We start from the raw sequence: 24,584 nt of genomic DNA, 5'->3' as shown, positions 1-24,584 counted from the left end.
CCTTTCTTCCTTACCTCCTTTCCTTCTTCCTTCCTTGTTATTTTCCTTCCTTTCATTTTTATCTTCCTTCCTTCCTTTGAGCTAGTCCATTGGTCTTATAAAAAAATTTTTTTTTTTTTTTTTAGTGAGTGTAAATTCATCCTAGATTCCATAAACTATCAAACCTAAAGCAGGTAGGCTTAAGTTGTGGTGTTCTTGGGTATTTTACCTTTTATTGGAACTTCACGGACATTTTAGTGGGAAGTTGACAGAAACCCAAACTGCTTCTTCAATGCCATCTATACTGGAAACCAAGAAATGTTTTTATTGCTTTGATTTAAATCCATCTAGTTCCATTATTTTTACAACAATAGGTCAGGACGTGAAACAATAGGTCTTATTTTCTTCCAGAATAATCTAAGAGCTATAAGCTTTTAAACTGGATTGGCTTTCATACTTTCTTCTTACAGGCCATTTTTGGTCATTGTTGTTGCAGACAGTTACCAGATGATTTGTCCCAGCTTGTTTCATTTCTTATGGTTCTGTTTTGTTCAGGGAAGGATGTGTCATATAAAATCATGGTAAAACAAATAATACAAAATCTAATGACTCTTATGTAATTATGGTATTTAATTTATTATCTGTGTAATATATATGGGAAATAAAGGTTTTGTATTACCATTTGTGAATATATTTCATAATACTTAACATTGAATGAATGAAAGTACTCCTCTTTGAAGGTGCTGTCCGTACTAAAGCATTCATTGATGACCTTCAAGCAGCCCAGAGTCATGGAGATGTTAAAGCTTTACTTCATGTTTTCTTTGCAGTTCCTGGTGAAGGAGGTATGATTGTGCTTTGTCTATTTGTGAAATACTATTGCTACTAACTAGATTTTTTTATCATGCTGCACTAACTGTAATCTTTAGAAGAATGTGTTTAGTAATTAATATTGCTAATATAGTTCAGTGGTAGAATTCTTGCCTTCCATACATGAGACCCAGTTTTGATTCTTGGCCAGGGCACTTCACGTGCAGCTAGAACTCATCCCGCAGTGGAGGCTTTCATGCTGTGGTGATGCTGAACAGGTTCAGTGGGGCTTCCGGACAAGGAAGAAAGGCCTGGCAATCTACGTCTGAAAAAATCAGCTGATGAAAATCTTATGGATTACAATGGGCCAGTCCCGTTGTGCATGGGGCTGCCATGAGTCCAGGGCTGACTATGGCAGCTAACAACAATAGTTGACATAATTATCAAAGTTGGGCCTGGTGATGTTTATCAGTATCTCTTACATTGGCATAAATACTGTATTAAACTGGTACTTAATAAGTTACTATCAATTTATATAAATGGTGAATTGAATCAAACTAACAATTTGTTTTTATTCTTTAGGGCTATTTAGATCAAGAAGGTAATCCGATGGGGTTTGCTGGACTTGTATCACATTTGTATTATCATGAGCCTTCTAATCTTGTTTTTGTCAGTTTTCTTGTGAGAGGCCTTTTCCATAATCTCTGTCAGCCAACCAGGAAAGGTAAGCTTGAGGTTACATATCCGTAGTCTGAAAATAGCAACAGATTTGTAGCAAGCTAGTACTTGGGGAATTTTTTTTTTCTACATAGAAAATATAAATAAACATTCAGGTAATTTACATATCCTCAAATAGATACTGAAAATAAAGTTGTATACCTACTAACAGATTACATGGGTTGCAGCCATATTTTGAGACACCAATTTAAAAATGTCAGCTTCAGCAGAGAATTTGAATGGCTCAAGTATATTTACTGAAAAAGAAAGAAAATCCAGGAATCACGTAATACTTAACTTCAGTGATTCATTGCCTCCAGGTTTCAGAACATATATTTAAGTGCTATACAATTTTTAAAATAATAACTTCTCATTAAAGACAATATAGGCTCATCATAGAAAAAATTTAAAATATATAAATTTAGAAAAGCCATATGTTAGAAATAAAAATCACCCATAATTTTACTGCCCATAGGTAATCACTGTTAACATTGGTGAATATTTTCTTCTGATCATATTTTCTTTGAATATAATCGTATCATATATATTTAAATAACCGATATGATAATTGTATACTCTAGCATCCTGTTTTTGCCTAAACGTGTCATAAGTTTTGTCCATATAGTACACCTTTGAAAATAAATTTCATCTGTAATTCCCATCTAATACTCCATTTAACGTCGCTGCTACTAAAAAGCTTTTCTTTTTTATATTTAACAACAAATAACTTACATACAGTCCTTTAAAGAAACGTTTCTGCTTTGTAATATTTGTGCTGAAAATTGCATAGTTCCTACTGCCTGGTGAATTAAGTGCTTTTCACAGTATTATCTTTTTCATAACTGATAGGAATACTCCAGTTGGCAACACAGGTCTAGTCAGTATAGTCTGAACATGCATTGTTCTGGGAAACAAAGTTTTACTCAGTAATTTATGCTGAGGAAGAGAAGAAATCACCTTAGACAACAGGAAATTCGGGTGTTTGTATCAGAGAGAGAGGGAGAGAGTGTGTGTGTGTTAGCACAGGGATAGAAAATTTGATAACAACTTCATGAGGTAGATAATATGACTATCGCCATTTTGTAAATGAGGAAACTGAGTCACAGAGAAGTTAAACACGTTGCCAAGGTCACCCAGTTTTTTTAAGTGTCGGAGTTAAGATCAAATAGGTGGTGGGACTTCAGAATCCAAGATATTATATATGGCAACTTTTTAACCCCTAGGGCAAGTGCCTATGTGTTACGAAGAATAGAGAGTCGACCTTAATATGAGTGACAGGAATGGAAGGCAGTAGACAAGGTCGGCAGGCTATCTGTGGGCTGAATTTTGCAGTGTCTTAAGCTAAGGGAACTGGAGTTTGTTTATAAGGCATCGAGATTCCATCAAAGATTTTTTAGTAGGAGAGAGATATGATCCTAAAATGCTTTTGGAAAACTGATCATCCACTCAGATGGACTACAGGGATGGAGCTGTAAAACCACCAATAGATACAGTCATTCCTCACTTGCAGTATTTGTTATAAAATTTTAGTTTCCATGAAATGAAATGCATTATAACATTCGATTTAACTCTCTGTGAAAATGGGATCAACACACTATTCCTGTTTACAACAAGATACTTTGTTTTGAATAGGCTCAAAACATTTTTCTCAAGATGTTATGGAAAAGCTAATGTTGGTATTAGCACACCTGTTTGGAAGAAAATATATTCCAGCAAAGTTCCTACATGCTGCTGTCAAGTTTCATCAGTCAAAGGTAAAATTATGATTCTTGTAAACGTTAATAACTAAGATAATTAAACGTATGTTACCAGGAAATAATGAAGCCCTAGTAGACTTTTTAAAAATACAGAAAAGGTTTATTTATTTTGTAGAGTAGTTTGATCTTCTGTAATTAGTGTTCTGTTGAGTTCGTAATTCATAAGTCTCCACCTGTAAATGTCTTAAGGAAAAAAAGGGTCAAAAGTCTCATTTTATTTATGGTTTTCATTCGATGGCTTCAAATTATAGCATTCAGCAAATGAAGAAAAGACATAGATAATTATATATTTAAAGGAAATAAAGGAGCCCCGGAGGCACAGTGCTTAAAGCACTTAGCTGCTAACTTGAAAGGTCGGCAGTTGGAACCCACCAGCCATTTCGCAGGAAGAAGCTGCGGCAGTCAGCTTCCATAAAGATTTACAGCCTTAGAAACCCTATGGGGCAGTCCTGTTCTGTCATACATGGCCACTGTGAGTCGGGATGGACTCAGTTGCTTTTTTTTTTTTTTTTAAAGAAAACAATAGTTCCTGTAACTGAATCTGCAGTTCCTTTGGGATGGGGCTTTAGGGAGTAGTCCATGTTGTGAACCATAATGACTTCATTGAGAAAGTATTGGATTAGTCAAAGAACACATCCTTTGACTCACAGAGACCAAAGGCTGGAAAACTCTTTTCAGCTTTATTTTCAATGTTTTATTTGTTAATGATTCCTTATCATTAAATCAACTAAATACCACTACTAATGCACTCCATTAGAGTCTGAGAAAGTGGATATGCTGATTTTTACTAAATAACCTTAGTGGCAAGATGACAAAGAACAAAAATAGAAGAGTTAGTCTATATTGCCCAGTTGTCAAATTATAAATCTAGGTAAGTGGCCAAAACTTTAGCCATTTATCTATCGCCTTCATATTTTTCACCATATAGTCATCCTTGTTGAACTATTATTTGTTTAAATATTATTCAGAAAAGAAAAATCAGTATCTCTGTTCTTTAAAAGGTCATCATAAAAATAAATGCAATGCAAGAAGTTTCCGAGCTGAGTCCTGCTTTCTGTCTCTCTCTGTTTAAAGATCCTTGACAGTTCTTCACTTCCAGCAAGGACATAGTAGATGGCCTTCACTCCTTCTGCAACAGAAAGCCGTGGGAGCAATGAGAACTAGATTAAGTAAAATTTCATAGTGGCAAGAACTATTCCAAGATGTAATTAAAAATTATCAGCCATGGTTTTCCTCAGAGGATTTGTCTATTCTGGACATGGGCTGAGAAATGATCTTAGCCTTGGCAGATGACATCTCTGTGAGATTTAAAAAAAAAAAGCTCAATATAACTTTTAGGGCAGTCTGGAAACTTGAGAGACTTCAAACATAGAGCAGTTTTCACCATGGAACATTTAGCACCATGTCTGCCTGAGGTGGGGTGGAGCTACATCAAAAGGTTTTAAAAGATAGAGTGATATTTTCCTACTTCTTGTTGTGCTTATGAAACAAACAAACAAAAAAACCCACTAGAGGGAAGGGAAGACCTTCCTTCATGTATAGGCTTGTATCCTTGTCAAGATATTTTCTAAAGCCATTTAGGGCTGGAGGATGAAAAAAGCAGGCTGGAACCTAGGAAGGGAAGAGCTGGATTGCAGTGTTTTAGGGCTGAGAAGACTGAGACCCACCTGTCTGCTAATAAAAATCTCAGCAGAGACCTGACCTAGGAACAGACAAAAACAAGATCTAAACTGAGTCTTAATGAAGCTACAAAACAGTACCAACCCACTTCAATCTGTACTTGAATTGAGCTGATCACTCTCATTCTCTAGGCCAAACAGAAAAATGGGGAACACATTCTGGTGAACAAGATCATCACCTGAAGCCTATAAAATCTTGTATAAATACTTGCCAAACCAAAAACCAAACCCATTGCCACCAAGGCACTCCCAGCTCAGTGACTCTATAGGACAGACTAGAACTGCCCCATAGGGTTTCCAAAGCTGTAATCTTTATGGAAGCAGACTGCCACATCTTTTTCCACAGAGTGCTGGTAGGTTCAAACCACTGACCCTTTGGTTAGCAGCTGAGTGCTTAACTACAGCACCAGTAGTGCTCTTCAAATACTTTCCAGTGTAAAAAAATATTAGAAAAGTGAGTTAGGAAGAATATATGACCAATAAGTATGAGGAAAAGCAGGCAATGGAAGTAAACCCACAGATGATCCAGATTCTGGAGTTAGGGTACAAGAGCTTTAAGTATGATTAATATTTTTAAGAAAATAAGGAAAGTGATAGAAAATGTAAATGATAGGATGGAGAATTTTACCATATAACTAGAACATATAAAAACAAGTAAAGGGACATTTTAGAACTGAAAATTACAATATCTGAAATTCAGAATATACGTATCAGAATCCAGGATCAGTGACCTGGAAGACATCTCAATCAAAAATCTTGAAATTGTAGCAGAGAGAGTGAGAGAAGTAAAATAAAAGCCGATAGTATTAGAGCCGACCTTTTGGTTAGCAGCTGAGCTCTTAACCATTGCACCACCAGGGCTCCTGGAAGAAGGAGAGCAACCCTTAAGTGGGAAGCATGAAAATGCAGCACAAGATGAACTAGGTCAGAAATGGAAATGTCTCGGTAGACGTAAATTCATACCATCTGTAGTAAAAAAAAAAAAATTGTAATTTGGAATTTGAGACAAATGTAGAACTACAGTGCATGATAATCAACGCAAGAGTTGGGAGGGGTGATAGAATCAGAATGTTTTAAAGTTCTAGCTGTATTAAGTGCTTTAAAGTTAATAGTATTAAGCTTTAGTAAGTTAAAGGTGCATCTTGTAATCTCTGAGTAAACAACTAAAACACTAGTAAAAGAATACACGAATAAATAGAAAAAATACTGAATAAAAAAGTGCAAGAAGGGAGGAGAATGGAACATATAATAGATGGTCCAAATAGGAAATACAGTAAAACCTATGAGAGCTGGAAATCGATGGGAATGCCTTGTTTTTCTGGATCTCACAAGTTTTCTGCCTTTGACAGGGTGCACTTTTCTGTCTCTCTGTTAAGCATCCTACCTCATAAACACCCAGTGACTTTTCCTTCTCTGACAGATTTTTTCCTTACACAGGTTACAGCTTTCACAGATATTACTGTAGTAAGATAGTGTGTGTGTCTGTGAGTAAAATTAGAGATACACCTGTTTCATGAAAACAGATGCAAAAATTCCTAACAAAATATATATATACATATGTATATATGTGTATATATACACACACACGTAAAAGGAGCCCTGGTGGCTTAGCGGTTAAAGCGATTGACTGCTAACCAGAAGGCTGACAGTTTGAAACCACCAGCAGCTCTACAGAAGAAAGATGTGGCAGTCTGCTTCCACAGAGATTTACAGCCTTGGAAACCCTATGGGGTAGCTATGAGTCAGCATTGACTCAATGGCAGTGGGTTTGGTTTGGGTATGTATGTATGTGTGTATATATATATATGTATCAGTTTGCTGTACCGTGTCAGCTTGCGTGTTTTTGAGATGCTGGATGCTATGCCACTGGTATTTCTAATACCATCAGGTCCCCCGTGGTGGACAGATTTTGGCAGAACTTTCAGCTTAAGACAGACTAGGAAGAAAGGCATGGCTATCTACTTCTGAAGATTAGCCAATGAAAACTACGGATCACAACAGAACATTGTTTGAATCACTTACCTTGGGTACATCATGAGGAAGGACCAGTTGCTAGAGGGAAGACATCATGTCTGGTGAAGTAAAGGGTCCATGAAGATTGTAAAGGAGACCCTTGGTGAGGTGGATTGGCATAATAGCTCCAATGATGAAATGATGAACTTAAACATGTTGACAATCACAATGGTGATGCATGACCATGACCATGAGTTGGAGTCAACTCAAGAGCAATTATCTACCTATCTCTATATAAATAATTGCATTAAATATAAATATACAAAATAGAGGACTAGGATTGCCAGATTAGGTTTTTCAAAAGCAAAAGAAAACAAAGCTCTATACTCTTTATACAAGTCATACCTTAGTTATAAGATCCCAGAGAGGTGCAAAGTAAATAGTGGGAAAAGACATGCCAGATAAACACTAATCAAAAGAATCAGAAACATCCCAGTGAAGATTAAACAAATTCCTTTCTAAGTACATACAGGTGAAAAAAGGAATAAAATGGAAATTAGAAAATATTTTAAATTAAATAATAATGATGACAACTACCGATACTCGTAGGATGTAACTCATGCGAAGACTAGAGGGAATTTACAAGCTTAACTCCGTATATTAGAAATAAAAACTTAAAAATCAGTGACTTAACCTTTCATCTCAAGAAGCTAGGAAAAATAAAATAAAATATGAATTCTAACCTAAGGAAAGAAATAATAAAGATGAGAACAGAAGTAAAGTAAATTGAAACAGTTGTACAGGAGGGAAGTTAACAAAGCCAGTGTTGGTTCTCTGTGAAGATTAATAAAATTGATTTACCTCTAAAAAAAAAAAATAGCAAGACTCAATAAGAAGAAAGGGAGAAAAGTCACTAATTACCAACATCAGGAGAAAAAATGGGACATTACCACAGATCATATGGATACCAAAAGGGCTAAAAGGGGCTTTTGTTAACAAATTTATGTCAGCAAATATGACTATTTGGATAAAATAGACAAATTTTTAGAAAAATGCAACTCTCCAAAATTGACCAAAAAGACGAAGAAAATCTCAAGTGTCTGATATCTACTAAAGAAATACAATGTATTATTTAAAAACTTTCTCACAAAGCAAATCCCAGGTTCAGATAGCTGCACTGTTGAATTCCTTCAGATATTTAAGGAATAACCCAGTTTTTTTTACAAACGATTCTAGAGAAGAAAAGAGGGAATAATTAACTAACTCTTTCTAAAGAACAAAACTTAATGTTAACACATAATCTGACAAGCACCTTACAGTGAGTAAAATTAGAGGTACACCTGTTTCATGAAAAGAGACGCAAAAATTCCTAACCAAATATTCACAAAATGAATTCAGCGAGATTTTAAAATATGAATAAGGGAGATTTATTCCAGGTATGCAAGGGTGTTTTAACGTCTTGCTTTCTCTCCAGTGTGTCACTAAATTAAAGAGCCACAAATTTAATGTCACCTGAAGGCAAGCTTCTATTTAGAAAGTTTTAATTAGCATCAAACTATATTATTAACAGTAAAATATTTTCTTTTATATATGTAACTAGAAACTAAAGGTGCCTTTCATCTCAATTTCGCAAATGAAGGAACTAAGCAGTGACTTTATTAAATAGGTAGAAAACTACAGAATTATATTGCAGTGGTCTTTATCCCTCCTTTCCCAAAGTTTGCATTTCTAATGAAGGTATATAAACCCACCCACTGCTGTGGAGTCAATTCCGACTCATAGCGACCCTATAGGACAGAGTAGAACTGCCCCATGATGAAGGTGTATAGAAGTCAAAACTGTCTGTCCTGTAGGTGTTCCTTGATGACCTCCCTAAGGATTTTGATGATGCCTTACATGAGCATAACATGAATGTGACACAGGACTTCGCCTCTTTCCTACTCATTGTTTCCAGACTGGCTGATATGAGCCAGGAATACGAACTCCCGCTGTCAAATATCAGTAAGTATATTTTAGTTCCATTGTGGAACAATTTAAAGAAGAAATAACCTCGCCTAAGTATATTTCATCCTAGAAAAATAGTAGAGCCCTGGTAAGGTCAACCCTCCTTCGAATAAGGCAATCCCTTCTGTTTTCCAAAGAGAGAAACTTTATGATTATTGGAAGTTAAAAAGGCAGTGAAGAATGAAACTAAAGTCATTTCCAAACTATGTTCTTTGAAGTTTGCTTTTGGGTGAAGCCTGGAAAGGAGTCAGAACACCTATGAGACGAAGAGAAACTAGGCGCTCTTCTGTCACTTTTTCTTGAGAGGGAATATGCTTAGCGTTCATAAACATAGACTCTGGGCGTATTACCGGGTCCAGACTCTCATTCTGCTACTTATTAGCAGTGAGACCTTGCACAAATGACTCAATCTTTTTCCGCCTTACTTTTCTCAACGAATTTATAAGAATGAGAATAATGCCATCTACTTAGTTTCGGTGAGCTTGAACTGAGTAAGTTAATATATATCAATGTTTTAAAATAGTGCCTGGCACAGAGTAAACATTATTAGTGCTTGCTTTTCTTTTTTCTTTTTCATAAACTATCAGATGGAAACCTCTAGGGGGAAGAGAAAGAAAACAAACAACAATAAAACCAGGAACTACGATAATGGGAAACAGTTCAGCCAGGGTAGCAATTTCCCCTTATCATCATACGCTAGCAGTCTAACTGGAATAAAAGTCCAGGATATGGAGTTTGTTCCCCATCCCCTAGTAAAGTAGGAGCAGCTTGAACAAAACCGTCACAGAAGTGGCAGGATGGGAGTGTGTGAATTTTCCACCTCCATTACAAATTGAAGCCAAGCTTGAGTGTATAATTTGATGCTTTGCAGGAGCAGGAATGGAGAATATATTTCTTCTCACCTTCCATTTCCAAACCCACTGATACTGGGTGCAGGGAACACCCTGTCTAGATGGATTCTGGGGCCTAGTCTGGGTTCAGTGGGAAAAAGTGCCAATTTAACACCAATTCTGTTTAAAACAATGTATAATTGAAATTTAATCTTTCATTTCCTGTTGATCAAAACAACTCAAACAAAATAACAAATTCTGATGACAGTGATAATAGTATTGATAACTAACATCTAGTGAATGGCACGCTGTGCTAATCACTGTATGTATGTGTCTCTCATCAGTCTTCATTACAACGTCTGCCTGGGAAAATTGAGTGATTCCACGTATAGCATGGTCTAGAACGAGTGCTTAAGGCTTGACAGTTTGGCTGATTTTTACAAACTAATTTATCCCAATTGATTCAGAATTTACAGGTAAAGAATGTAAAGACTCCCAGCTTGTGGCACGCTTGATGAACCACAAAGAAGGAAGAAAAGCCATTTCACCATTTGTTTGCCTTTCTGGGATCACAGATGTCGATTTGTTTCAACCACAGACTGTAATAAACCATGTAAGTGCAGAACAGGGTTTATGAACACATTTATAGAGTGTTTAAGAGAGAATGGATTTACTCTGCTAGGAAGTCTAGAAAGGACTTCAAGATCCCCCAAATCAACAAAAATATCCAGGGAAATGGTATGATCGAGGCTGGTATGATTTCAGAGTTGACTGGAGGAACCTTCTCCTTTATAGAAAATTTCCAGGCACCACCATTTTTGAAGACTCGAGGGAGATTGGCATAGGTTTGCTGCTGGAATAGCACATAGAACTATCTTCAGGCTTTCTCAGTATTGCTGGAGATGTTTTAAATCCCATTTATACTCTGGATAAGTGGTCTCCAAAATGGAGTACACAGAACTAAACACATTTGGATGATCCTAGATAATCCACTTGAGTTTTGGAAGAAACTTGTAGAAATTTTTATTTTAAAAGAAAGAAAATAAGTTTTATTACCTTTGCTTTCGTGGATTGACTCTGGTGTCCTAAATCTATTCTATCCCCAAACCAGATAGTCACTTTACTAGGTAAAACAGTTGTGTATCACCTAAAAGAATCTTGAAAAACTATGTACACCTTTGTGCACTTTAAATGGATGTGTGCGTATTTTATCTTAAATAGTTTGTAATAATTTTTCCAGCTTCAGAAAGATGTTAATATGTTAAAATGAAATTATTACATCATACTTTTAAATGTATAAAATGGAGTATAAATACCAAGGTGTTTTGATACTCATAATTGTGAAAAGTTTATAAAAAAAATCCTAAGTGAGCTTTTTAAATAAGAGTTTAAAGTTTTCTATAATTCTTTTTCTTTTGGACTTGCATTTGCATTTCACATTTTTACATAGATTTGTCTTAATATATTTTTCTCTGCTAAAAAGTTATGCAATTTAAATTTAATGTTTATTGTTAATCTCAGCAACTTAAATATAATACAGATTTTGGTAAGTAATTATTAAATGTAAAATAATATAGTATATGACAGACATATCTTTATGAGATAGGTTTCTTTTTTAATTAGTACATACATCCATTGATGAATATTATTTCTAGAATCAGAGTTTCAGCACCAAATCTATGATGTGAGTGCTGAGTAACCTTATTTTATATAAATAAATGGGAATGGAAGAATTTTTGTTGCAACAATGTCACAGTATTTTTTGAAGTCCTCGTGAGGTATATTCCCCAAGTCATCTCATGATCTGTCATCAAAAAGACATTTTTTAATAATTTATTTTATTTTTGTTGTCGAGAATGGACACATCAAAACATACACTAATTCAAGTTTTCTGTATGTATAATTCAGTTATAATGATTACATTCTTCAAGTTGTGCAACCATTCTCATCCTCATTTTCTGAGTTGTTCCTCCTCCTGTAACACAAACTCACTGCCCCCTAAGTTTTCTATCTAATGTTTTGAGTTGAATTTGATCCATAAAGATAGACCTTAAAAGAGCACAATGCTCAAGGCAGACATTGGTTACGAGTTAAGCTAAACTATTGTTTGATTTTAATACTTCAGGGGATATTTTTTGTTTAAAGTTCAAGGATTAAAGATTATCTCAGGGCAACAGTTTCAGGGGTTCATGCAGCCTCCATGGTTCCGGAAAGTCTAGTGTTCATGAGATTTTGAAATTTTGTTCTGCATTTTCTCCCTTTTGATCAGCATTCTTCTATATAATCTTTGATCGGAATGTTCAGTAACGGTAGCCTGGCACCGTGCAGTTCTTCTGGTCTCATGGCAAAGGATGCAGTTGTTCACAGAGACAATTAACATCACATTCCATTTCCTCCTCCTATTCCTGGCTCTCCTTCCTTCTTTGTTGTTCCAGGTACATAGACACCAATTGTTGTACTTTAGATGGCTGCTCGCAAGCTTTTAAGACCCCAGGCACTACATTTTTAATGATATCCTCATTAATAATTTGATTAGATCCACCTTCAATTTTTTTGAAGTCAGTAGTTGGAAATCATCTAACTTGTTACAAAAAAATTTTTTTTTTTGTCCTTATTTGTTACCCTGTATGTTTTCAAATCCCAGGGAAATATACCATACTGAGTTGGAAAAGGGCTATTTGTTTTGTAAAGTGAGAGAAATGTATTCATGAAAGGTAACTTCCAAAACAGATCAATTTTAGGGAAGTATAGACCTGGAGGAAACCCTGGTGGCGTAGTGGTTAAGTGCTACGGCTGCTAACCAAAGGGTTAGCAGTTCGAATCCGCCAGGCATTCCTTGGAAACTCTATGGGGCCGTTCTCTCTGTCCTATAGGGTCGCTATGAGTCAGAATCGACTCGAGGGCACTGGGTTTGGTTTTTTTGTTTATAGACCTGGAAGTTGAAGATTTGGAAATTCCTTCCTAACCATTGTCTATGCCTGCATTCCCCTTGAGAATTCTCCATAATCCCTAGGGATACATGTGTTTTGATATAAAGCACACTAAGTATTTTGATCAAGAAGTGAAGTTTCCACAACATGGAGGTTATGACAGCAGGAATTCACTTGTTTGTTCATTTTCTGTTATTGATATACACTGCAATGTTTGCATACCTGGTTAGTACATTGACAGATATTATCTGGTTTTCACTTAAATAACTGTCAAAAACTGGACATTTGTCATAAAATTACTACTGAAAACAAAAGGTAGATGGAAACTAATACTAATCATGATAGGAAGGGAAATCAAACAATAAGAAAACAGATAGCCAGGAGCTCTTACAAGAAGTTTTTAAAAAGATTACCCAAACAAGTGTGAGATGTCCGTCCTCAAATTAAGAATTATGAATATTATTTAAAATACGCATGCACTGTATTTTTCCGCAAATAGCATGAGCTTTCTGCATTTGTTTGCCAACTGCTCCCTTTCCCCGTTTCGTAAGCATGCTATGCTAATTTTTTTTTTTTTTTTTACAGAAACATGTAAAAAAAAATGGTATAGTGGCACTTACATAAATACCTCGTGGGGGAGGGAGCAGCTGGCAAACAAATGTAGAAGGCGCATGTATTTGTGTAAAAATACAGTACATTTACTCTTACTGATGATGTTTGTCCCTCTGGGTAAATATATATTTTATCTTTACATGTTAGCTAATTATAGTATGAGGCCATAACAATTAATTGTTGTTACTTAAATATTAAGCACTTAGAACATAAATAATAAATACTTGTAAGCTGTGTTTATATAGTAATAATATAAAATAAAACATCCTTTTAAGTATTACCTATTTCGTTTAGGTCATCCTTTTCTAGGAATTCTTTTTGTGCATTATTATAATGTCCATGACTCCTAGTGTAATGCTCAACCTTGCTTTGGATGATAGGGTGTGTGGCTAAAAAACAAACTGCAGACCACTGCTCCGGATCCTGTGTGGAGCCTGATTAGGCTAGCTCTCCTGGGTTTTTGGTCCAGTCTGAGTGGTTGGCTTATAACATACTACCTTTAAAGAATGTGCACATTTAACATACAAATAGTAAAGGACTGCATGTTAACTTTTGAGAATTTTATGAAGTTTTCTTGTTCTGTATCTTAGTTAAAATTATAATTATTTGCATAAGAGGTTTATAATTAATCATGTTAAAAAATGACAGCTCAGTTAATAAGTATCACAATTCCCTTGTCTGTCCATTGTACAACTGACGCAATTTAATGGATGTAATGTACCATTTGTTTTGTTTCCTTTATGTAAGTTTTTTCATGGACTTTTGGAGGGGTGCTGATAACAGTTATAATAGTATATAATGTCTGTGTCTGATTGCCACACAATCACCATCAATTAAAAAAAGACCTGTAAGGTACCTGATATGAACTGATTGAGATTCACAGTTGTTCCTGACGATGTTCTAGAGACAAGGGACTAGTTCTATCTCATATGTCTGAAGCACCTTGTACTGGTGAATACTTAGAGTGAGAGCATACCACTGGATGGCAGTCTGCCCCTTGCCTTACCCAATTCACTTTGTACAACTTCACTTTACTAGTGTAGGATATAATCTTTTATCACATATTTTGCTTTTATTCTTTATTACGTTTTAGCATAATAATAAATATCCATTAATAAATGTGTGCAAATAACCTATAGATGAGTTACAAAACATAAACAGTAAATGAACACCCATGACTGAGGAATAAGCATTTACTAGTGTGTTCCTGGAACCCTGGTGGTGTGGTGGTTAAGAGCTCGGCTGCTAACCAAAAGATTGGCTGTTTGAATCCACCAGTGGCTCCTTGGAAACCCTATGGGGCAGTTCTACCCTGTGCTATAGGATGGCTATGAGTCAGAATTGACTTGACCACAATGGGTTTGGTTCGGTTTTTTTTAGTTGCCTTCCTTCTTTTCCCAGTGTACCCACTAACCTGAATCTTGTGATTTTCATTCCCCTCTGGGTCATAAGAATAAGAATATTCATCATTCCATGATACTGCCAAGTCATTTTAGAAAGTAGTATCAATTTAGCCAGCCGTGTACCAGAGTTCCGACTGACCCTTATCAAGTATAGTTTGCAAAAAAGTGAACAGACATGGAAAACTATTGTTTTTTATTTTCCTTCTTTTCTTTCCTCCTCTTCCTCTTTCTACCGCTCCCCTTCCTCCCTTCCTTTTTCCCTACCCGCCTTTGTTTCTCTCTCCTCCTCCTCCTTCTCCTTCTTTATGGTGATTGGGTTTTAAAGACTGTTAGAGTTGTTCATTTTAATTCTTCTCTTGTGGACATACAGGCTCCTCGACATCATGTTTGCAGAGGTATTCTCTGCACCGATTAGGATAATGATTGAATTTTAAGTTAGCTTTTCTTTCTTAGTGAATCTTGCTGAAAATTACAGAGGGTGGACAATTGGAATTGCCACGGTATGCTAAAAAACAAAAACAAAAACCAAACCCAGTGCCATTGAGTCGATTCCAACGGGTATGCTAGGGAGACAATAATTTTCATAGATGGAGCTCCTCTATCCTGGAGGCTTGCTCAGATTGGCACTACCATTTGTGTGTAAAAGACACTCTCCTCCCTCCCTGTGGCCCCTTGCAGTAATTATCTCTGTCTCCCTCTTCTGTCTTTTGAAGTGTGTGTTTTAAAAACATTGATTAAAGGAAATAACTACAAAGCACAATATAAGAAATCATAAAATGTCTTTACCCATAAATGGCACATTAAGAGAAAATGCCTTTCTTCAGGTCGTTCTGCGCACAATAGGTATCAATGGCAACCAGGCTCCTCTGCTGTGGTCACAACGATTTGATAACAAAGGAAGAAGAATGCCACTTAACGCTTACGCACTTGATTTCTATAAACATGGTTCCTTGAAAGGATTAGTGCAGGACAACAGGTATGTCTCATCTATTTCTGTATCCGTAGAATGACTTCTAAGAATTTAGGGCAAAATCCATTTTTTTTTTTCCAATGTCAAGTTTAGATTAACCATGCTAAGTGTACTGGATCGTTTTCTTTAAACTAATGACAAGAGACAATAACAAGAGTGAATAACAAATTCTTTGTTTTTTTCTTGATGGTTTACCAGCAAAATCTTGGCCCTTGGCCTTGTTCACTTGACATAAAGATACTCTAAATATATAAATGTTTGCATATACTCAGAGATATTACTATTCATTCTTATCCTATTTATTCATGATTAGAATTAAAAAGTGTTTGAATAACAATACCATCCTATCTATTGTCTGAGAGGAATATGAAGTGCTTTATGTTTTATATGTCATTAATTTTCAAAATGTTGTTTTGTTTAGGATACATGAAGGTGAAGCTTACACGTTATTGAAAGATTTTGCACTCACAATTAAATCTATCAGGTGTGTGATATATTTTAAATATTGATTTCTGATTGTCCCAATAATTTAAGGGTAATTTAAAAAGTGTTGAGCTCTTACTATGAGTCAGGTACTTGAAGGTGCTGTTCAGCCTCCAGGGTGCTCTGCATTTCAACTCCCAAGTCTGTGCAGGACTTTCCCTCAACTCCCTGTTGCATGGTTTCTATAATAGAATTAATGCCAAAGTCCATTTGAGATAAAGCTCCATCTCTCCAGAGCCTCAGTCCCAGGCACCACTTACCAACAGCCAAAAATATTCCAAAGCCTCATTGATCCCTAGCTTCAGAGGGGCTCATTAGGTCTCTGGTTTACATCCACTCACATACTCTTGAATCTCTGCCTTTCACCAGTGTTTTCTCCAGACCTTGCCAAATTCCGAGCTCTCATTTTGACTTGCTATCTTCATCTTTAACAGATCCTAGTGGGAACCCAGGCAAGCCTGATCTCCATGTGGATACCGCAATCTCTAGGTGCGATTGATCACTAGGTGTTGCCTAGTTAAATGTCCATCTTCCTAAAGCCTCCAGTCATATTGCCCTTCATTACTTACTTGATGGGCTTCTCTTTGTTCTGTCACTAAATACACACACACGCACACACACACACACACGCACACACAATGTGCCATGAGTCCCTTCTTTATTTCTGTGGTCTGTCTGAGCTGAATCAGGCCCTTGGGACTTTTTCTACAGAGAGTGAAACTTTTGGGATGCTAGAGCAAAAGTGGTTTGCTATACCAATCTGGGGTATTTCTAGTTGGAGTTTTTCTTTCTTTTACTGAGTTTTTGGTGAAAGTTTCCACAACAAGCTTCCATTTGACAGTTTCCATACAAATTGTCCAGTGACATTAGTTACACTTATCACAATGTGTCAACATTCTGTTAAATTGTTGTTCTGTTTGTTCCATTTCCAGTATACTAGTTTCCCTGCCCCCTTATCTTCTCATCTTTGCTTTTGAGTAATTGTTGATCTTTTGGTCTGATACAGTTGGTTTTTAAGTAGAACACTGATCTTACTTTATTTTGTGTGCCACTCTGGTATTTCACTAGACGGTGATCTCAGTGGATAAGCTTAGTTCTAGGTTTTAAGAGTGTCTCAGGGCTATAGTCTCAGGGAGTCTCCTGTTTCCTACTGTTCCAGTTTGTCTGGCTTTTTTTTTTTTAATAAGAATTTTAGTTCCCCACATTTTTCTCACATTCCATCTGAGACCATCTATTATGACCCCTGTCAGAGTGGTCATTGGTGGTAGCTGGGCACCATCTAGTTCTTCTGATCTCAGGGTAGATGAGGTCATGGCCCATGTAGACTTGTTTCTACTCTGAGCTTTTGCTTACCTTCTTACTGTTTTGCTCCTGGTGTGTAGAGACCCACACTAGTGACTTAGATGGCCTCTCTCAAGCTTTTAAGACTCCAGACACTAGTCACGTCACCAGGATGCAAATCATGATTTTTGTGAACTGTGTTATGTCATTCGACTGAGCTGTCCTAGGAGACTGTGGTCCTAAGCTTTCAAACCCAGAAAACCAACCTCGGAAGGTGCCTGGTTATATCTGAGGAGTATCCAGATTTGTGTCTTCAATGAAAATATGTGCCTGCACCCACATATTTGTATTTACACATACCCATAGATACTTCTCTCTGTTCTCACCTGTGTACACACCTGGACCCACACGTATACCAACATGTCTGTACCCACCCATATGTGCCGAAACACTAATTTATCGCTTGGTTGTGTTGTGCTTACTACATCCACACTTGGTGCCACTTTTCCCATCACCAGAAGTAACACGTCTCTACAATCTAAAGTGTATTTTTCCCTCCCCCCTTCCTCTCTCTTTATATATATCTATTTTTTATCTTCATATAAAAGAGGAATCGTACAGTATTTGCTTGACTGATTTCACTTAGCATTATGCTGTCCAGATCCATCCTTGTTATATGTTTTGTGGACTCATCATTGCTCTTTATGGTTGTGCTGTATTCTATCATGGTACATACGTACCACTATTTGCTTATCCATTCATCTGTTGATGGGCACTTCAGTTGTTTCCATTTATTTGCTATTTGAATAAAGCAGCAGTGAACATAGGTGTGTATATGTCTGTCCCTGTCTTTATTTTTAGGTCTCTAGGTGGTTAAGAGCTCGGCTGCTAACCAAAAGGTCCGAAGTTCAAATCTACTAGCCACTCCTTGGAAACCCTACAGGACAGTTCTACTCTGTCCTGCTGGGTCACTATGAGTTGGAATTGACTCAACAGCAAAGGGGTCATAGGGTATATACCTAGGAGTAGGATTGCTGGATCATAGGGTAGATTTATTTCTAGTTTTTTGAGAAAGTGCCATACCGTTTTCCATAGTGGTTGTACCATTGTACAGTCCATTCAGCAGTGGATAAGAGTTCCAATCTCTCCACAACGTCACCGTTTGTTGTTAACCTGTTTTTGTTTTGTTTTGTTTTGAAATTACTGCCATTTTAGCTGGGGCAAGATGGTATCCATTGCAGTTTTGATCTGCATCTCTCTAATGGCTAATGATTGTGAGCATCTTTTCAGGCATTTGTTGGCTGCTTGGATGTACTCTTTGGTGAAGTTTCTGTTCATGTCCTTTGCCCATTTTGTGACTGGGTTGTTTGTCTTTTCATTGTTGAGTTGTTACAGTTTTGTATGGATTTTAGAGTTAGACCCTTATCAGATAAGTAATTTCTGAACATTTTTTCCCAGTCTGTAGGTTGTCTGTTTACTCTTTTAATAAAGTCTTTTGATGACTATAGTTTTTAAATTTTTATAAGGTACTATTTATCTGGAAACCATGGTGGCGTAGTGGCTAAGTGGTGCGGCTGCTAACCAAAGGTTCGGCAGTTTGAATCCTCCAGGAGCTCCTTGGAAACTCTATGGGGCAGTTCTACTCTGTCCTATAGGGTTGCTATGAGTTGGAATCAACTCGACAACACTTGGTACGCTGGGGTACTGGATACTATTTATCTATTTTTTCTTCTTCCATTCATGCATTTGTTGTTATGTTTGTTTTCCGATTTTTAGAAAAGATCAGGCACCATAGTTTTCTCCCTGGACTTTTATGGTTTTACGTTTAACATTTAAGTCTTTGTCCATTTTGCGTTAGTTTTTGTGTATGGTATAAAGTATGGGTCCTGTTTCATTTTTCTGCAGGTGGATATCCAGTTTTGCCAGCACCATGTATTAAAGAGACTGTTTCTACCCCACTAAATGGACTTTGACCCTTTGTCGAAAATCAGTTGTCCATAGTTGGCTTGGTTTAATTCTGAATTCCAGTTCTGTTCCACTGGTCTATGTGTCTGTCATTGAACCAATAGCAGACTGTTTTGATTATATGGCTGAATAGTATATTTTGATATCAGGGAGTGTGAGGCCTCTTGCTTTGTTCTTTTTCTTCAATATTGCTTTGGCTATTCAGGGTTTCATTCCCTCATATGAAGTTGGTCATTAGTTTTTCCATTTTAGTAAAAATGTTGTTTGGATTTGTATCGGGATTGCCTTGTATCTGTAAATCGGTTTAGTTAGAATTGACATTTTCACTGTATTAAGCCTTCCAATCCATGAGCATGGGATATCTTTCCATTTTTGTAGGTCTCTTTTAGTCTCTTATATAGGGTCGTTATGAGTCGGAATCGACTCGACGGCACTGGGTTTGGTTTTGGTTTTTTAGTTGTATTTTATAATTTTTATTGCATAAGTCTTTTATGTCCCTGGTTAGGTTGATTTCTAGGTATTTTACCAATTTGGGGGTTATTGTAAATGGTATTGTTTTCTTGGTTTCTGTTTTAGGGTACTCTTTGTTACTGTAGAGGAACCCAACTGGTTTTTATTTGTTGATCCTGCAACAGTGCTAAATTTTTCTATCAGCTTCAGCAGTTTTCTTGTGGAATCTTTAGGGCCTTCTATGTATAGGATCATGTCATCTGCAAATAGAGACAATTTAACTTCTTCCATTCTGATTTGGATACCTTTTATTTCTCTTTCTTGTCTTACTGCTGTGTCTAGGAATTCCAGTACAAGTTGAATAAGAGTGGTGGTAATAGGCATCCTTGTCTCATTCCCATTCTCAAAGACTCTCAGCATTTCTCCTTGAATATTATGTTCGCTGTTGGTTTTGCCTACATGCTCGTATTATGTTGAGAAATTTCCCTGTATTCCTATTTTGCTGAGAGTTTTTGTCAGGAAAGTGTGTTGAATTTTATCAGATCGAATGATTTTTCTACATCAATTGATATGATCATATAGTTCTTTTCCTTTGTTTTATTTATGTAGTGGATTACATTGATTTTCTAATGTTGAACCACCCTTGTAATGCTGGTATGTATCTCACTTGATTCATGGTATATGATTTTTTTTTTGATACGTTGCTGAAGCCTGTTGGCTAGAATTTTGTTGAAAATTTTTGCATCTATGTCAATAAAAGATATTGGTCTGTAATTTTCTTTTTTTTTTTTTGTAATATCTTTGCATGGTTTAGGTGTCAGAGTTATTCAGGCTTCAGAGAATTTGGTACTATTCCTCCCTTTTCTGTGTTTTTGAAGAGATTGAGTAGGATTGGTGCCAACTCTTCTGTGAATGCTTTGTAGAATTCTTCAATGTAGCCATGTGGTCATGAGCTTTTTTGTTGTTCTCGTTGGCAGATTTTTGATCACATCTTTAATCTCTTCTTTTGTAATGGGTCTGTTTAAATTTTCTACCTCAGTTTGTGTTAGCTTGGGTAGATAATGTGTTTCTAGGAATTTGTCCATTTCATATAGGCTTTCAAATTTTTTGGAATACAGTTTTTCATAGTAATCAGTTATAATTGTATCTCTTTTGAATTGGTAGTTATGTCACAAATTTCATTTCTTAATTTGGTTATTTGCCTCTTCTGTTTTTTTTCTTTTGTCAGTCTAGCCAGTGATTTGTCTATTTTATTGATTCTTTCAAAGAACCAACTTCTGGTTTTGTTGATTCTTTCTATTGTTTTTCTATTTTCTATTTCATTTATTTCTGGCCTGATTTTTATTATTTCCTTTTTTTCTGGTAGCTTTTGGCTTCTTTTGCTCTTCCTTTTCTATTTGTTCAAGTTGTCAATTTAAGTTAATGATTTTGGGTCTTTCTTACTTAACATAGGCATTTATTGCTATGAATTTCCCTCTGAGTACTGCTTTTGCTATGTCCCAAAGTTTTCAACATGTAATTTCACTTTTGATTTCTTATATGATTGAATAGCTTTTTAGTAGTGTATTATTTAGTTTTCATGGGTTTTTTTTCATTATTTTTCCTGTTGTTGATTTCTAGCTTCATACCACTATGGTCCAAGAAGATGCTCTGTATGATTTCAATCTTTTTAAATTTGTTGAGACTTGTTTTCTGACTTAGCATGTGGTCTATTCTGGAAAATGATCCATATGCACTGGAGAAGAATGTATATTATTCTGATGCTGGGGGAAGTGTTCTATATACGTCCACTAGTTCCAGTTGGCTTATGGTTTTATTTAAGGCCTAAGTGCCCTTAGTGATCTTCTTTTCAGATGTTCTGTCTATAATTAAAAGTGGTGTGTTTAAGTCCCCTACTCTTATTCTGGAGTTGTCTGTTTTTCATTTCATATTAGTCAGTATTTGCTTCATATATTTTGGAACATTCCTATTAGGTGCGTATATATTTATAATTGTTATATCTTACTAGATTTACCTTTTTATTATTATGCAATGTCTTTGTCTCTTGTAATGGATTTTGATTTAAAGCCTATTTTATCTGCTATCTATATGGCCACCCTGCTCTTTTTTGTTTATTATTTACATGGAATATTTTTCTCCATCCTTTTATTTTCAGTCTGTTTGTGCCGTTACGTCTAAGGTGTGTTTCTTGTAGACAGGAAAAGGATGGCTCATGTTCCTTATCCATTCTGTCACACTCTGCCTTCTGCATGGGGCTTTTGGACCATTTACATTTAAGGTTATTCCAAAAAACAAAGGGTCTACCTTATTTTCCTATTTGGTTTTTGAGTGTTTTGTATTTTCTTTTTTTTTATTGTTGTTTTTCTGTTTTTGTTTGTATTTGGCTGCTTTCTTGTAGTAAGCCTTTTTTCTTTTTTCCTTCTTTTCTTCTGGATGTTTTTTCTCAGTGATTTCTTAGTACATACCACACACAAGTAGTAAGTAAGTCCCCAGGTTATGAACATCTGACTTATATACAACCTGTGGTTAATAAACCAACCTCCGTAAAGCCTATTATATTAAAAATTCAAGGTAGGTGCAGTGGTTCGCTACTTTGAAAGGTGCATCAAAACATTATTATTTCTATGTTATTATGTTAAAGATGTTTTGGTGAATTTGGAAGTGTTTCTTTAATGTTTTCTATGCACAGAAAGGTACACTATATACTATATACTGAGACAAACATTTGACTAACTGATGTTAGATACGAACCATATCTAACTGTTCCAACTTACGTACAAATTCGACTTAAAGACAGATTTAGGAACGGAACTTGTTCATAATCTGGGGACTGCCTGTATATTACACAATTTACAGTTGCAAAAATGTTTAACACATGAACAACAGTTAACATACAATGAATACATAAATGTTTATTCCTGATATATCCCACCTCCCCATGTTTCTGTGTGTCTCCATTAACATCAACATACAACCTACATTTAGTAAGCTTACTCGATGTATTATTCACGGGAGTTAATTATTGAGTTTATTCCCTGAAAATATCATATACTTGGTCTTTATGATTGTCAGATTTTTGGAGATCTCTTTCTTTCTTTTATTATTTATTTCTCCATGTATATGTATGCATATTTGTTTAGTGTTCTTGCCTTTCCATTTGGAGTACTCACTAGAGAAATAGTTGCAAAGCTGATCTGGTAGTGGCAAATTCCTAGAGCTTCTGTTTGTTTGGGAATATCTTGGTTTCCCTCTTGTTTTTGAGTGACAACTTTGCTGGGTAAAGAATTCTTGGTTGGCAGTTGTTTTTGTTCAGTATTTTATGTATGTCATCCCATTGTCTCCTGGACTCTAGAGTTTCTGGGAAGAAATCCTCACTGAGTCTTATGAAGGATCCTTGGTATGTTATATGGCATTTTTTCTTGCTGCTTTCAGAATTCTCATCTTGTCTTTTGTTTTCAAGAATTTCATTAGTATATAGGATGGAGTTGATTTTTTTGTGTTTCTTCTCATTGGGGTTCATACAGCTTCCTATATTTGCAGGCGTGGTTCTCTCTTCAGGTCTGGAGAGTTCTCTCTGGCAAATCGTTTCCATGCCATTACTGTTGTCATTGTGCTCTGGGATTCCAGTAATTCCATTGTTAGATTTCTTAATTGGATTCTGTATTTCCTTTTGGGTTTGTTTGCATTTCTTTGTTCTTTTCTCTTGTTTCTCTTGAGACTTGATAAGTTCAGTTATTTTGTCTTCTCGTTTTTTTACCCTATCTTCTGTCTGTTCAATTATTGATGAGTGTTTCTCTTGCTTTTTCTAATTCAATTGTTTTATTCTTCAGGTGCAGTAGTTCTCACTCTCTTTTTTTTTTGTTTTTGGTTTCCTTGTTGAGTCTCCGAAGTTGTGCTTCCATTTGTTTCCTGATCTCTGCTAGTTTGTTTCTCTGTGTTTTTTGCTTTGCTGAAACATATTTAGCACCATAATCTCAAAATTTTCAATTCTTTCCATCAATCTGGCTTCCAACAGAGAAGTGTCCTCTTCTTCATGTTTTGCTTTTGATTGGTCCCAATTCTCTTGTGATTTTTGTGTTTTCCTATTTTTTGTTGACCTTGGGCCATTTTATTATCTTTTTTTGTTTGTTTTCACCTTAAATTTTGTATTCTGGTTTTTTGGGCAGATTTCCTCATTAGGTACCCTGTTGGCATAGTGGCCAAACACCCAGCTGCCACCTGAAAGGCCAGGGCCCACACCCACCAGCCATTACATGGGAGAAAGATGCAGAGCCTACTTCCACAAAGGCTCACAGTCTCGGGAGTCCATGGGGCAGCGCTGCTCTGCCCCATAGCATTGCTGTGAGTCAGCATCGATCCAGTGGCAGTGGGCTTGATATCGTCTCCTGAGAACCACTAGAGGATACTCTTACAGATAGGTTTTTTCAGTGCTGATTCAGTTCTGGATGCTTGGTCTCTGGAACTCACTATGCATGTGTGGGGGTGGGGGAGGTGGTTTAGCTGGTTGCAGACACTTACATAAGCAATGGGGCTCGACTTTCCTGAGACGAAGATGGGAGCTCTCTGTCTTTCCCTCATTGACACCCCTGCATAGGCCCTTCCAAAGTGTCCTGCTGTGGTCAGGGAGCCAACCATTTCCCTCTGTGTTGCCTGTCTGTCTGAAGCATTCCCTTGCCCTTGCAGTTCCTCCCAGTCCTAGTCACAGGCCACAGCAAAATTCAGCAACACTGCACTCTCCCTTCGCCCCTTTCCAGTTGCACA

At 36.4% G+C, this 24,584-nt stretch overlaps 1 protein-coding gene across 4 annotated transcripts in view; it reads left to right on the top strand.

Annotated features, from left to right (window-relative positions):
- Positions 1–24,584, top strand: part of LOC126065113 (probable ATP-dependent RNA helicase DDX60) — a 103,243-nt gene that overhangs the window by 74,999 nt on the left and 3,660 nt on the right. For all 4 annotated transcript variants that reach the window (XM_049864805.1, XM_049864802.1, XM_049864803.1 and 1 more), the window contains 7 exons: positions 720–824; positions 1,372–1,513; positions 3,139–3,260; positions 8,749–8,896; positions 10,197–10,342; positions 15,499–15,650; positions 16,066–16,128. In XM_049864805.1, coding sequence (XP_049720762.1) covers positions 720–824; positions 1,372–1,513; positions 3,139–3,260; positions 8,749–8,896; positions 10,197–10,342; positions 15,499–15,650; positions 16,066–16,128 — 878 coding nt within the window. The remainder of the gene's footprint in view (positions 1–719; positions 825–1,371; positions 1,514–3,138; positions 3,261–8,748; positions 8,897–10,196; positions 10,343–15,498; positions 15,651–16,065; positions 16,129–24,584) is intronic.

This window comes from Elephas maximus, chromosome 21 (genome assembly GCF_024166365.1).
Source record: "Elephas maximus indicus isolate mEleMax1 chromosome 21, mEleMax1 primary haplotype, whole genome shotgun sequence".
Classification (NCBI taxonomy): Eukaryota; Metazoa; Chordata; class Mammalia; order Proboscidea; family Elephantidae; genus Elephas; species Elephas maximus.
This window is presented reverse-complemented; position numbering and strand designations above follow the sequence as displayed.